General features: G+C 39.2%; 1 protein-coding gene across 2 annotated transcripts in view; it reads right to left on the bottom strand.

Annotated features, from left to right (window-relative positions):
* Positions 1–13,547, bottom strand: part of MRC2 (mannose receptor C-type 2) — a 108,422-nt gene that overhangs the window by 64,095 nt on the left and 30,780 nt on the right. The window contains exons 3-7 of one of the 2 annotated variants that reach the window (XM_070729256.1): positions 12,547–12,720; positions 9,423–9,587; positions 8,331–8,444; positions 6,548–6,691; positions 2,179–2,364 (exon numbers count right to left, since the gene is read on the bottom strand). In XM_070729256.1, coding sequence (XP_070585357.1) covers positions 2,179–2,364; positions 6,548–6,691; positions 8,331–8,444; positions 9,423–9,587; positions 12,547–12,720 — 783 coding nt within the window. The remainder of the gene's footprint in view (positions 1–2,178; positions 2,365–6,547; positions 6,692–8,330; positions 8,445–9,422; positions 9,588–12,546; positions 12,721–13,547) is intronic. The other variant, XM_070729257.1, reaches the window with a different exon arrangement.

Genomic DNA, 13,547 nt, shown 5'->3' with positions numbered 1-13,547 from the left:
GGCAAATTGTTTCACTGATTAATTGTTCTAACTGTCAGGAAATTTCTCCCTTAGTTCTAAGTTGCTTCTCTTCTTGATTAGTGTCAGCTGGCGGGCCCCAGGGGAAGAGCCTTCTCTGTGGCGGCTCTAGCCCTCTGGAATCAACTCCCCCCAGAGATTAGAACGGCCCCCACCCTCCTTGCCTTTCATAAGTTACTTAAGACCCACCTTTGTCGCCAGGCATGGGGGAACTAAGATACCCCCAGGCTTATATAGTTTACGCATGATATGATTGTGTTGTATGGTTTTAATGCTGGGTTTTTTAGATGTTTTTAATATTAGATTTGTTATACTGTTATTATTTTGTTGTGAGTCGCTCTGAGTCTACGGAGAGGGGTGGCATACAAATCTAATAAATAATAATAATAATAATAATAATAATAATAATAATAATGATAATGATAATGATAATAATAATTAATTAATTGTTGGTTGTTGTTGTTGTTGTTGTTGTTGTTGTTATTATTATTATTATTATTATTATTATTATTATTATTATTAATAATCAATTGCTTGTCCTACCCTCAGTTGCTTTAGAGAATAGTTTCACTCCAGGGATGGGTTACTACCAGTGTAGTAGGCAACTGTGCACTGGTAGTGGATGCCAGATTGCACAATTTTTGCGCGACCACTCCGGTGCCAGTCCTTTAGGCGTCGCCATCTTTTTTCTTTCATTTTTTTGGATTTTTTGCTCATGCACCTGAGATTTTAGCACATTTTTGCTTTCTGCACATGTGTGGAAGTAAAATCATGCTGGAGACACACATGAACGCGAGAAGACTCAAGCTGCATGCGCAGTGCACTGGTAGAGGCAGGTAAGAAGAATCCACCCGTTTCATTCCCTCTTGTTTATGGCAACGCCTGAGATATTGGAGCACTGCTATCATGTCTCCCCTAGTCTTCTTTTAATTAAACTAGACATGCCCAATTCCTGCAACCGTTCTTCATATGTTTTAGCCTCCAGTCCCCTAATCATCTTTGTTGCTCTTCTCTGCACTCTTTCTAGAGTCTCAAAGTATTTTTACAGCGTGGCAACCAACATCGAATGCAGTATTTCCAAGGGAAGCCTTACTAAGGGTGGTCTTATGAATTATAAAGAGGTATTAACACTTCATATGATCTTGAATCTATTTCTGTTTATGCAGCCTAGAACTGTGTTGGCTTTTTTGGCAGCTGCTGCACACTGCTGGCACGTATTTAAATGGTTGTCCTCTAGAACTCTAGTCCTACTACTACCAGTACTACTGCACCTCAATTTCAGCATTGCCTTTATCCTCCCTACTCCATATTCTTTTTCAGAAAGACTTTTCATAAACATATAACATAGTGATTCATTCTAAAAGTTCAGTGAGTATCATAAAAAACCCAACTCAGATTTTTAGAAAAACTGACCCAAAAATCAGCAATCAGCTAAATGAAGTGTGGAGGTAATCATTTTGATTGTGAAAATGACAATTCAGAGCTACATTCCAGCCATTTTAATTGAATCAATACCTATTGGGAACAAGAATGATCTAGTTCCTCTTAGCTTAATTCGGAATTCTGTCAGTCAAACTTGGTTCTTCTTAAAATGCTAAGCAGAATCAAATCTGATTATTATATGGACATGTAACCATGAGAAAGTATTAGGGCAGGGCTTGCCTAGAAAGCTTAAAAACATGGAAGGCAATGGTAAACAATTTCAATATTGTTGCAAAGAAAACTGTATTTATGAAATTACTGAAGTTCAACTTGGCCACAGAGCAAGTTAATTGGGTAAGCATCTACATCTAAGTCACATCTTATTTTCTGTAAACTCTATCATACAAATTATCTACCCATTTTGTAATATGATTACAGGGAAGGAGAGAGGGAGGGACAGAGGGAGGGAGGGAAAGAGGGAGGGAGGGAGAGAGAGAGAGAGGGAGAGAGAGATTGTACATAGATACCACTCTTCTGCTAAAGATACATCTATGTGATCATCAATCTTCTAGTTTTCTCTTTTCTCTTTGACTGCCACCATGGCAATCATTTTATAAATGAGATTACTTACTGCATAGCTGCTGCTGAATGAAAATGCTTGGGATACTAATCCGAAATTCTGAGTATACCTCAAGTTATAAAGGGCCAGAGGGCATGATAAAATCAATTATTCCTTACCTTGCTTGATTTGCTTGGTAACAAACTCCAGTTCAGAGAGGGTATGGATGCTCACCAGATCCCCTTCACCGCGCAAGCAGGTCTTTTTGGCATCTTTCCAACTCTTCTTTTCGCTTATCAAACGATAGCAGTTAGATTGGAAAGGCTGCCAGCTGGGATCACAATCAATCTTCACTTCAGATTCTACTGGGATTTTAGTACATAAATTTAAGAAAATCAGACATGGGACATACTTGTGAGACTAGAGCCAAGATCTATAACCCAGAAAACAGAGTGCTATAAACTTAATTCAGAACTTTACTTTCTGTCATATAAACCATCCTACTAAGTCTTTAATCACAAATATTAATAAAAATATTCAAACAAAAAGCCTCCATCCATAGCTTCTTTTCAAACAAAATTCAAATATTTATTCCCTTCTTATTCCTTACCTTGGTGCCCGAAGTGCCTGGCTTTCAAGCTCTGAAAGTATTTTGCCTGTGTACTTCCTTTTAAATCTAAACCATTCAATATATATATATACCTCTCTCTCCAAACCCTCAAAATAATAATAAAATAAATATTAAAATCATCTAACAAATAAAAGCCTGGTGAAATTACAATCCAGAGCTTTCCTGCTAATTAAAAGAAATGGACAAATAGACTTCCAGTTGACACCACAGCAGGATTGGATCTCCACACTCCCGTGCCATGTTCCCTCCATCTAAAAGGAGTCAAAGCCACCCTGTAGGGGTGGTGAAGCAAAAATTGAGAAGAATCGCAGCTCTACAGTCTGACCTGAGGTGCTCCCCCTGCCGCGGTGAAGTAAAGAGGCAGCGTAAAGATGGCTTCCACAAATCTGGGACAACCATGAAACAACTAAAACTGGTGCTGGATGGTGACTGGAACTGGGGGAGAGGATTCCTTTTTGCTTAAAACCCAACCCCAAGGAATAATTTAGAACTATCTGCTCAGAATTATTTATTAAAGTGGTGTGTAAACATTCTGAGAAAAATACTAGACCAGAAGGGAAAGGTGTGAAGAGAGAATAATAATATTTTTTAAAATATACAGAAAATTGGACTCTTAAACTGGAAAGACGTGATAATGGGAAGGCATTTTAAAATACAGTATTCCCTCACTTTTCGCGGGGGATGCGTTCCGAGATCGCCCACGAAAGTCAAATTTCCGCGAAGTAGAGATGCAGAAGTAAATATTTTTGGTTATGAACAGTATCACAAGCCTTCCCTTAACACTTTAAACCCCTAAATTGCAATTTTCCATTCCCTTAGCAACCATTCAAATTATTACTCACCATGTTTATTTATTAAAGTTTATTGAAAAAAATATTTATTAAAGGCAGACAAAAGTTTGGCGATGACATATGATGTCATCAGGTGGGAAAAGCCATGGTATAGGGAAAACACCCGCAAAGTATTTTTTAATTAATATTTTTGAAAAACCGTGGTATAGACTTTTCGCGAAGTTCGAACCCACAAAAATCAAGGGAACACTGTACTGGAACTTTTTGCTTGAAAAACTTATCCTGCTTCTATAATTGATTTATCACTAAAATGACAACTGACTAGTGGAAAATTGAAATATATATTGAGAGCAACACCTACTGACGAAAGGAAAATATACAAAATTCAGGTGCGTCTTATATGCTGAATGCAGCTTTCCCAGCCCTAACTAGGTACTAATGATCTTCCCAGCTCTTATCTTGCAGATTCCTTCATTGTTACTGTCTGTGAAGAATGTTTTCCAAGCTCTAAGTCTTTGCAGATTTTTTTCATTACTTTAACTTGCTCCAAGTAAATTTCTTTCCAGCACTAACCAGGTGCTAACGATATTCCCAACTATTACTTCTTACCAATGAAAGCTCTTTCGTTGTTACTCACTGCTAATAATGTTTTCCAGGCCCTGTTTTTGCAGGGGTTTTTTTCCATTGCTCTAACTTGCTCCAAATGTTTCTTGCTAGCCCTTAGCACATCCCAAGTATTGCCTCATAACTGGGGAGAGAAAGAGGCAATACACAAAAGATAAAGAAGGAACAGCAACTCCACCTGTTTATATGACTAAGCTAGCAACGGCTAAGCTAATTACAGGAAGGAAGGAAAGGCATGGGCCTATGACGTGGGGAAATGAGCAAAGTGAACAGCATCATCTATAATCAACTGTCTTCAATGGGGATTTTAACACTCTGACAACATTAGTAGAGGACTAACTAAAGCTTACTTAATTTTAGTAGTTTTTAATAATTTTTAAATGTTCCAGAGATCGCAATGGCGGTTACTTCTTCATTTATAAATATACCCAGAACTCACATTTTTAGGACAATTCTTGACATGTGTGTATATATGCATGTATGCATATGTGTGTGTGTGTATAACACACACGCATACACACACACACATACATTGCATACCAGCCATATATATGGTATGACTGGCTGACGAGAGCATAATAAGCTCAAAATAGATCTATACTAGTTTCCCTTCCTTTTCACTTATCAGCAAAAATATGTTACGCACACACACACACACACACAAACAGTGATGGGCTACCAAAATTTTTGCTACCACACTGTGGGCGTGGCTTATGCATTTTATTTCAACATCTTTCAGTGCAAACTGGGTGCTCTGGAGTGGAGCTCCAAATTTTGCTATGGGAACTGCGTTCCTGACCGTTCCTGTAGGAGCCCATCACTGCACACACACAAACTTGGGTGAGGGGGAAGAAATGAACAAATTTATCATGGAAAAGACAGGACTTATCCATACAGCCCCTTGCCCCAACTTATTATGTCCTTACACAAAGACCACTATCTTGGTGTTAGATTGCTGCTGAGCATGAGACTCAAGCTGTATCAAAGCAATGCAGCAAGAAAATGGCACTTTTCACTGAAAAGCTAAATGTGATTTCCTACATGGGTACTTCATGTTGCAGAGATCAGCCATCTTCATAGGATTGGCAGTTGGCTGGGCTCCTAACTGCTCTTTGCAAAATCAACCCCTCTGTTTAGGCTGCTGGAAAGAATGCAACCATGCACTGCATGCTTTTTGCCCATAGCTCTGGAGAGCATCAACCTCATAGAAAACGTCTCTAAGATCTATAGGTGAGCTTGATATAACTTTTGCATTTATGGTTTACACGGTTTCTTATGAAGTCCTATAAAACAACAGATGGAAGATGGTAGGGACTGCCAATTGCTGGAACCATAAAGTGAACACACCTATAAGGAGCTGCTACTGCAAAGTCCATTGCTCAAATCAAAAGCAAAACTTTTAATTTCAGGAAACCATAGCAATTGGCTTAGAATTATAACTCTGGAAAGAGAATTTAAGAGGTCATGCAATCCAATCTGTATTCAGGGCCCAATTTAGTAACTTTGGCTGTCTAGCTTCTCTGTGAAGTCCAAAGTGAAAAAATCAAGCCTTGGGCCAAGAAAGAATCTGGCAGCAAATACAGCTGAGAAGAATCTTGTGGAAATAGCTGGGAACCCAGTACTGAATTTATTTCTTCACAGGCTGGCCAGGGCTGATTTTGTATGCGAAAAAGGTTTGCAAGAGGCACTTTGCCTGGGTGTGATGCCAGGGTACTCTCTTAGTAAATGGTGATTGTTGATTTGTTGATTTAATTTTTCCTCTGCTCCTACAACAGAAAGAGGTATATGCCACTCTTGTTATGAGGATAAGAACTCTACTGGCATTTTTCCAAGGCACAGTAAGAGAAATTTGCAGCTCCTACCAGAAAAGTTAGAATCACAACGCATTCAACAAACCTACCCATTCAATAGGGATGCAAATCTATCTAAAAAGAGGCTACGGTACCTCAAACCCTCGAATCACTTCTTTACTTTGTCCAGTTTATCTGGACATATTTTTAATTTGTTCCTTTTGGTAAGATCATTTATTGAACTTGGATAGCATTCAAGAGTACAATTTTTTTTGCTGAATTGGACAAGTAAGAAGCAATTAAACTGGACATCTCCGCATACTGAAAATATCCCACTCCAAAAGGATTACCTGCCCCCGTGGAGTATGATATGCAACTTTTTGATGACTTTCTTCCCTTTTGCAGCCTCTTGCAAACTAGAGAGGAATATCTTTTTCTGGCAAAGAGGCACGCACCTCTATCTGGTCTCACTCTGGCCAATTATTCAGGTAAGAAGGTCAAGGCTAGGCACATAGTTTGTGTGAATTCTATCACACAAAAAGCCTACAATAATATACAATAAATTTCCACATTTACCATACAATTTCTCCTGTATTAAGACCCTGTGTGAGATTTTCTGCAAAGATCCATAGACATTTTACATTCTGGAGTATTGTTATCGTTTATGTTTAAACCAAAAAAATAAAGTTTTTGCATGTTCCAAATTACGCACCTGTGAAGTATGTATTAGAAGTGTCGTTTGGTTTCTTCTTACAGATATATGGCAAAGCCATGCTGCAATCCCGATTCTGCCATCCTCCTGAGGACTCTGTCCGTATCACCCCACAATTTTCTTCATTGGGATTATCAGGTTGATCTATAAGAGAAGAAGAAACCCTACATCTGCAACAACCAATCTTAAAAAAAAAATCATAATCCAAGAATGTTTTCAATATTAAGGATTCAATCTTGAATCGACTCTGAATTTCAATGATCAACAAACATTCTTTTTGGATTTTGTTATCAGAGATGAAAAAAATAGACATTGTGCTGATGAAGATGTGGCTGCATGTGGGAAGTTAAAGCAATTTTTGTCCAATGCTGCAAAGTAACTGGATAAAACAATTACATAAAAATAATATCCTCTATATCCTCAAAATTATCATGATCGTTTTAAAATGTAACATTAAGTTTTAAGATTATCTACCTTTATTTCAAATGCCCATTCCTTGCAAAGGATGGATTTTTAACAATGTATTATTATTATCGTATTATTTTAAATTGTACATTAAAGCCAAGCAGTACATCTGTAGAGAAAAAGGATAGGGTATGTTTGACCCAATGTTTGCTAACGATATCACATTTGGGCTGTAAAAATTCAAATATGTTCCTTTCACTACCATCTAGGGCTACTCAAATTACTGCATCCCAGATATGGCAGCCCTGCTTTGACTTATTGACATATACTTCCATCATGCCTGATTAGAATATCATTAAGTCAAAGTAGGGAATGCCATATCTGGGATGCAGCAATTTGTGTAGCCCCTAGATGGTAGTGAAAGAAACGTACAGTGATACCTTGTCTTACAAACTTAATTGGTTCTGGGACAAGGTTCTTAAAGTGAAAAGTTTGTAAGATGAAACAATGTTTCCCATAGGAATCAATGGAAAAGCAATTAATGCCCAAAATTCACCCCTTTTGCCAGCTGAAGCACCCGTTTTTGTGCTGCTGGGATTGCCCTGAGGCTCCCCTCCATGGGAAACCCCACCTCTGGACTTCCATTTTTTTTGCGATGCTGCATGGGAATCCCAGTATTGCAAAAATGAGCGCTTCACTGGCAACGGAAGTCCAGAGGTGGGGTTTCCCAGAGAAGGGAGCATCAGTGAAATCGCAGCATCACAAAAACACCGAAGTCCTCGAAACCCCACCTCCGGACCTCTGTGTTTTTGCGATGCTGCGATTTCACTGAGGCTCCCCTCACTGGGAAACCCCACCTCCAGACTTCCGTTGCCAGCAAAGCGCCTGTTTTTGCGCTGCTGGGATTCCCCTGCAGCATCACAAAAACACAGAAGTCGGGAGGTGGGGTTTCCCATGGAGGGGAACCTCAGGGGAATCCCAGCAGTGCAAAAACGGGTGCTTTGCTGGCAACGGAAGTCCGGAAGCAGGGCATCCCAGCGGTGGCGGTGGGTTTGCAAGGTGAAAATAGTTTGTAAGAAGAGGAAAAAAAATCTTAAACTCCAGGTTTGTATCTCGAACAGTTTGTATGACGAGGCGTTTGTAAGATGAGGTATCACTGTATTTGAATTTTTACAGTTCAATGTAATATCTTGTATTGTCCCAGAGAATGTTTTATAGTTTTCCTGGGTCTTCATTTTACACACACACACACACACACAGACATATCATATCATATTTATACAATAGAAATCTGTACAGTTAATAAGCAAGATCTGGTTATACTCTAATTATATAAAATATAATCTCCTTCAGTTTTCAGTCTCTGTGTCCAACTTACCATTTTCCCAGTTGAGGAACTTCAAGGGAGAATTGTCAGACCACTGCCAGCCCCCATTGAGGTCCAAATCATTAAGCCCAATCCAGAGTGTGGAACCATATCCTGTCAGTAGTCCTGTTAGAGTCAGAAAAAGATAAAAAGTTACAGGAGCAGATCCTCTACCGTAAGTCATTCTAAGCCATAATGGTACCTAACAATGCATTTTCCTCCACATTCTTGTTAAACTATGGTGATAGTCAATTACCCACTATACATCAAACACGATATTTCCTGAATCTCTTCTCTTCTGAGCTATCCACAGGACAGCTTTTTTTACAATATTCATATTGCATATGAATATATATATACATATTAATACTTTCTCTATATTGATATTCAAAATACCAAAGAACATCCAACAACTATTGGAAAGGTTATTGTTAATCTATATAAGTGAAAAATGGTAAACATGTCAGTCTACAGGAAAAAAAACATTTTTCCATCCCTTTTATTAGGACTGCGATGGCAAACCTTTTTTTTTGCTCAGGTGTCCAAAGGACATATGCATGTGCGATAGCATGCCCGTGTGTGCCCACACCCATAATACAGTGCCCTCCTCACTGTACTGCCCCCATGCATGTGCACAGACCTCATTGAAGCTTCAGGACCCCCATTGGATGAGGGGAGGCCGTTTCCGCCCTCTCCAGGCTTCAGAAAAGACTTGGAAGCCTGTGGATGTTGAAAAAAGGATCCAAGGGGTCTACCAGAAGTTTGGAAACAAACTTCCGGTTGGGCCATTTTTTGCCCTCCCCAGGCTTCAGGAAAGCCTCCTGAAGCCTGGGGAGGGCAAAAAATGGCCCAACCGGAAGTTTGTTTCCGAACTTCCGGTTGGGCCATTGGGTCCATTTTTCTCCATCCACAGGCTCCGAGGCTTTCCTGAAGCCTGGAGAGGGTGAAAATGGCCTCCCCCCCCAATCCTCTGGCGTTCCAAAAATCAGCTGACCAGCACACACATGAACATGAGTGCTGGAACTGATGTGCCCTCAGATATGACTCCATGTGCCGCTTGTGGACTAGAAGAACCTGTTTCAAGTACATATTTCCAATGCTTACCATTGATGTACGTCTGCTCATGAATCGCAGTGATGCTAAGCAAGCCTGCCCCCTGCTGCTCACAGCTCTTTCCAGCTTCCTGCCAAGACAAGGTGGACTGGAAGTTGAACTGATAGCAGCTATTGGTGAGTTGGTCTCTGTCCCAGAATGTATCACAATCATTGCCTACGAGGACAGGAGGAAAAAGAAGTGACTCCAAGTTAACACAATACATCCTCACTTTAGTAAATGGATTCGAAATATGTTATACATTTTTGGAAATTAATTCTACATTTTCTTTTAGTTGTGTGGCCATGGTTGCCTAAAAAATAATCATATGAAAAAAGAAAAGAAGAATATACAAGGTTGGATATTGTTGGATTCAACACAATACATAAACATCTGTACTTTTCGTAAGGATTGCAGCAACTGCATAGAAAGATACATATATTGAATGATGAATTTGATATTATTTGGAATATTGTGTTCAGTTCTGGAGACCTCATCTACAAAAATATATTGATAAAATTGGTCCAAAGACGGGCTACAAAAATGGTGGAAGGTCTTAAGCATAAAACTTATCAGGAAAGACTTAATGGACTCAATCTGTATAGTCTGGAGGACAGAAGGGAAAGGGGAGACATGATCAAAACATTTAAATATGTTAAAGGGCTAAATAAAGTCCAGGAGGGAAGTGTTTTTAATAAGAAAGTGAACACAAGAACAAGAGGGCACAATCTGAGGTTAGTTGGGGAAAAGATCAGAAGCAACGTGAGAAAATATTATTTTACTGAAAGAGTAGTAGATGCTTGGAACAATCTTCCAGCAGATGTGGTTGGTAAATCCACAGTAACTGAATTTACACATGCCTGGGATAAACATATATCCATCCTAAGATAAAATACAGGAAATAGTATAAGGGCAGACTGTAGATGGAGAAGGCTCTTCCCCTGGGTCCCGCCAGATGACATTGTTTCGTCGACGGGACCCGGAGAAGGCCAACTCTGTGTGACCTAACCGGTTGCTGGGATTCGTGCGGCAGAAGGCGGTCCCAGAGATATTCTGGTCCGATGTCATGAAGGGCTTTATAGGTCATAACCAACACTTTAATTGTGACCGGAAACTGATCAGCAACCAATGCAGACTGCAGAGTCTTGGTGCAAAATGGGCCCATGATTGCTCTCGTAGCTGCATTCTGCATGATCTGAAGTTTCCGAACACTTTTCAAAGGTAGGCCCTTGTAGAGAGTGTTACAGTAGTTACTGTACAGAGGTGATGAGGGCATGAGCGACTGTGAGCAGTGACTCCTGGTCCAGATAGGGCCACAACTGGTGCACCAGGCGAACCTGGGCAAATGCCCCCCTCGGCACACTGAAAGATGGTTCTCTAATGTAAGCTGTGAATCGAGGAGGATGCCCAAGTTGCGGACCCTCTCTGAGGGGGGTCAATAATTCCCCCTCCCAGGGTAATGGATGGACAGATGGAATTGTCCTTGGGAGGCAAAAGCCATTCCGTCTTATCAGGGTTGAGTTTGAGTCTGTTGACACCCATCCAGGCCCCAACAGCCTCCAGGCACCGGCACATCACTTCCACTGCTTCCTTGACTGGACAGTTGCATGCTGTGATCATAAATGCAGGATGCCGTGTGTTCAAATTTTGATTGCGTGACTGAAGAGATGCTGCAATGGTTGTAACTCTGAGGATTAGTAATAATCACCACTTGTTCAATGTAGCCATGGCTTAACAAATGGTCATCAAGTGAGGACCACAATAAAAGTTCACAGTTGCAACAGTGATGAAAAAGTAACACTGTGACCAATCCTTACATTTATCAGATTTAGCAAGTCTGTAAAACAATGGAAAGTTGATATAAGATTGTAAGCACAGTTGCAGTTTCACTTAGTGGCTGTTTCATTAGCAACCAAGTTTCCATTACCAATTGCAGTAATAACAACTATAAATAAATTATTCATTCAGTGACCCTTTAATGTTACAATAGCATTGAAAAAAGATGACCTTATGATTGGTTTTCACACTTACCACCTTTACAGCACCCCCATAGTCATGTGATCAAACTTTGGGCACTCAACTGGCATGTATCTATGACGGTTGCAGTGTCTCAGGACCATCTGATCACTATTTGTAACTTTCCGTGCTGGCTTCTGTTAAAGTCTATTGGGGAAGCCGGATTTGCTTAAAAACTGCATGATTCATTTAACAACTGCGGAAAAAGGATTATAAAATGGGGTGCAGTCACTTAACAACTGTCTTGCTTTAGAAATGGAAATTTGGGGCTGCACTGTGGTTGTACATTAACCTGTATATGACCTGTATATAAACAAATGCCTATATAAACACCACTTTTCTAAGTGTTCAATGACAAAAGTCTGGCTGTACTGCTAAACATGTATGTCACTGCTCAAGTTACTAAGGGGAAGAATCAGACATATAATGCAGGAAAAGAAAGCAAGCACTAGAGAAAAAATGCACACTTATAATTTGAGCCTAGTTGTAAAGTAGTAATTAAAGGCAAGATGTATAGGAAAGCAATACAGGTGAGTTAAGTTGACAAGAGGGTAGAAAGAAAGAATAACAAGAAGGCCCAGGAAAAATCTACAAGGATTTTTTAGTAACAGAATTATTCAGGAAATCATAGTCCTAAGTCTTAAGAGCTTAGCTGTGAAAAAGGGAAACAATAAAAACTCTTGTGGTGGAGAAAGGATAAAGTATAGAAAGGAAGATAGAGAAGGAAATAATAGTAGGAGATTGTAGCAGGAAGGGGGAGAGAAAGAAGGTATTAGAAGTGGAATAGCCACCTGAGATAGAAAGAGGGGAGTGGAGAGAGGAATGATTGGATTGACTGAATAATAAAAAATACAAATTGAAATGTAACCTACATTATTGTCTTTAGGTGATATATATGATTGATTTGTACTGAAGGTATATGCAATGTTATTTTGTTGTTGTTGTTGTGGAGAAAAAAATAAAAAGAACTTTTATGAAAACTTTTATGAAACTTGTGGAATCTAGCAAAAAAAAAAGAGAGAACCCATTGAATTGCTCATTTCATTCTTATGAATAAGTTTAAAAGTATTAGCCTAGGGAGTCATATGCCCACAATTCTGTACAACCGGAAGGAGCTTACTCTTAATGGGGCAGAATCCCCATCTCTCATCTTTGCCATAATCCTGTGTGGTGGCACACCAGAGATGACCATCTCCGCGTCCCATACTGGTACAATCATGAAACCACTGATTATCGTACTTGAAAGGGATGGTGCAGGGCTTTCCATGAGAGTTGCCTTGAATAGTGTAAATTTCTGGAAAAGAGAGAAAGCTACAGCTCATATTTTGTCCTCTGCTAGAAAAAGGAAATGTAATTTGTAATCCAGTTTAAAATTCTATAATTCCTTTATGGATAGCCATAATCAGCCTGTGCTGCCTAATTTCAAACTGAGCCCACACATATTTAATTGTTAGACGATTGTCCCAATCCATGTATGACTGTATTTCCCCACCAGCAATAATCTCCCCACACAGTCTTCAACATGATGTACAAATTCTGCATCAAGTGGAGAAAAATGCAATTAGAAAATTCAGGGTTTATCAAATTGGCAGATAGCTAAAACATAAAAGTAGACCATTTGCACTTAAGTTCATAAATATTTGGCAGATAACTCAGTCCCTGGTAGTGTTCGAAAATGTGCTACTTAACTCTAAGAAAAAAGTATTTATTCCTTGATCAGATATGCATGTGTATTTTGTCTTAAAAGAATACATAGAGAATCTTCATTACTCTCCATTGTCTTTGCACCAAAAGAACTATGTTTCAAAGATTCAGTCTCATTTACTGTAATTGTATTATGTATTAATCTACTGTGATCTTTAATCTCACCTATTAACACAAAAAAGAGTTTTGTGGCATCTTAGTCTAACCTATTTTATCATCACATACAACAGTAATTATACCAGATAATTTTTAAAGTTCTAGAATGGTAATAGCTAAATACTAAAAAAGTTACTCCTATAATTTGGTGTATGTTTTGGCAATACAGTATCTGAACATAGTTCTTCTCTTGTTGCAAAGACAATGGAGGGCAATGAAGATTCTCTATGTATTCTTTTGGGGGGAAATACACATACCTAT

The sequence above is a fragment of the Erythrolamprus reginae genome, chromosome Z (assembly GCF_031021105.1).
Source record: "Erythrolamprus reginae isolate rEryReg1 chromosome Z, rEryReg1.hap1, whole genome shotgun sequence".
NCBI lineage: Eukaryota > Metazoa > Chordata > Lepidosauria > Squamata > Dipsadidae > Erythrolamprus > Erythrolamprus reginae.
Note: the sequence above shows the minus strand (reverse complement) of the source record. Positions and strands in the feature narration are given on the sequence as shown.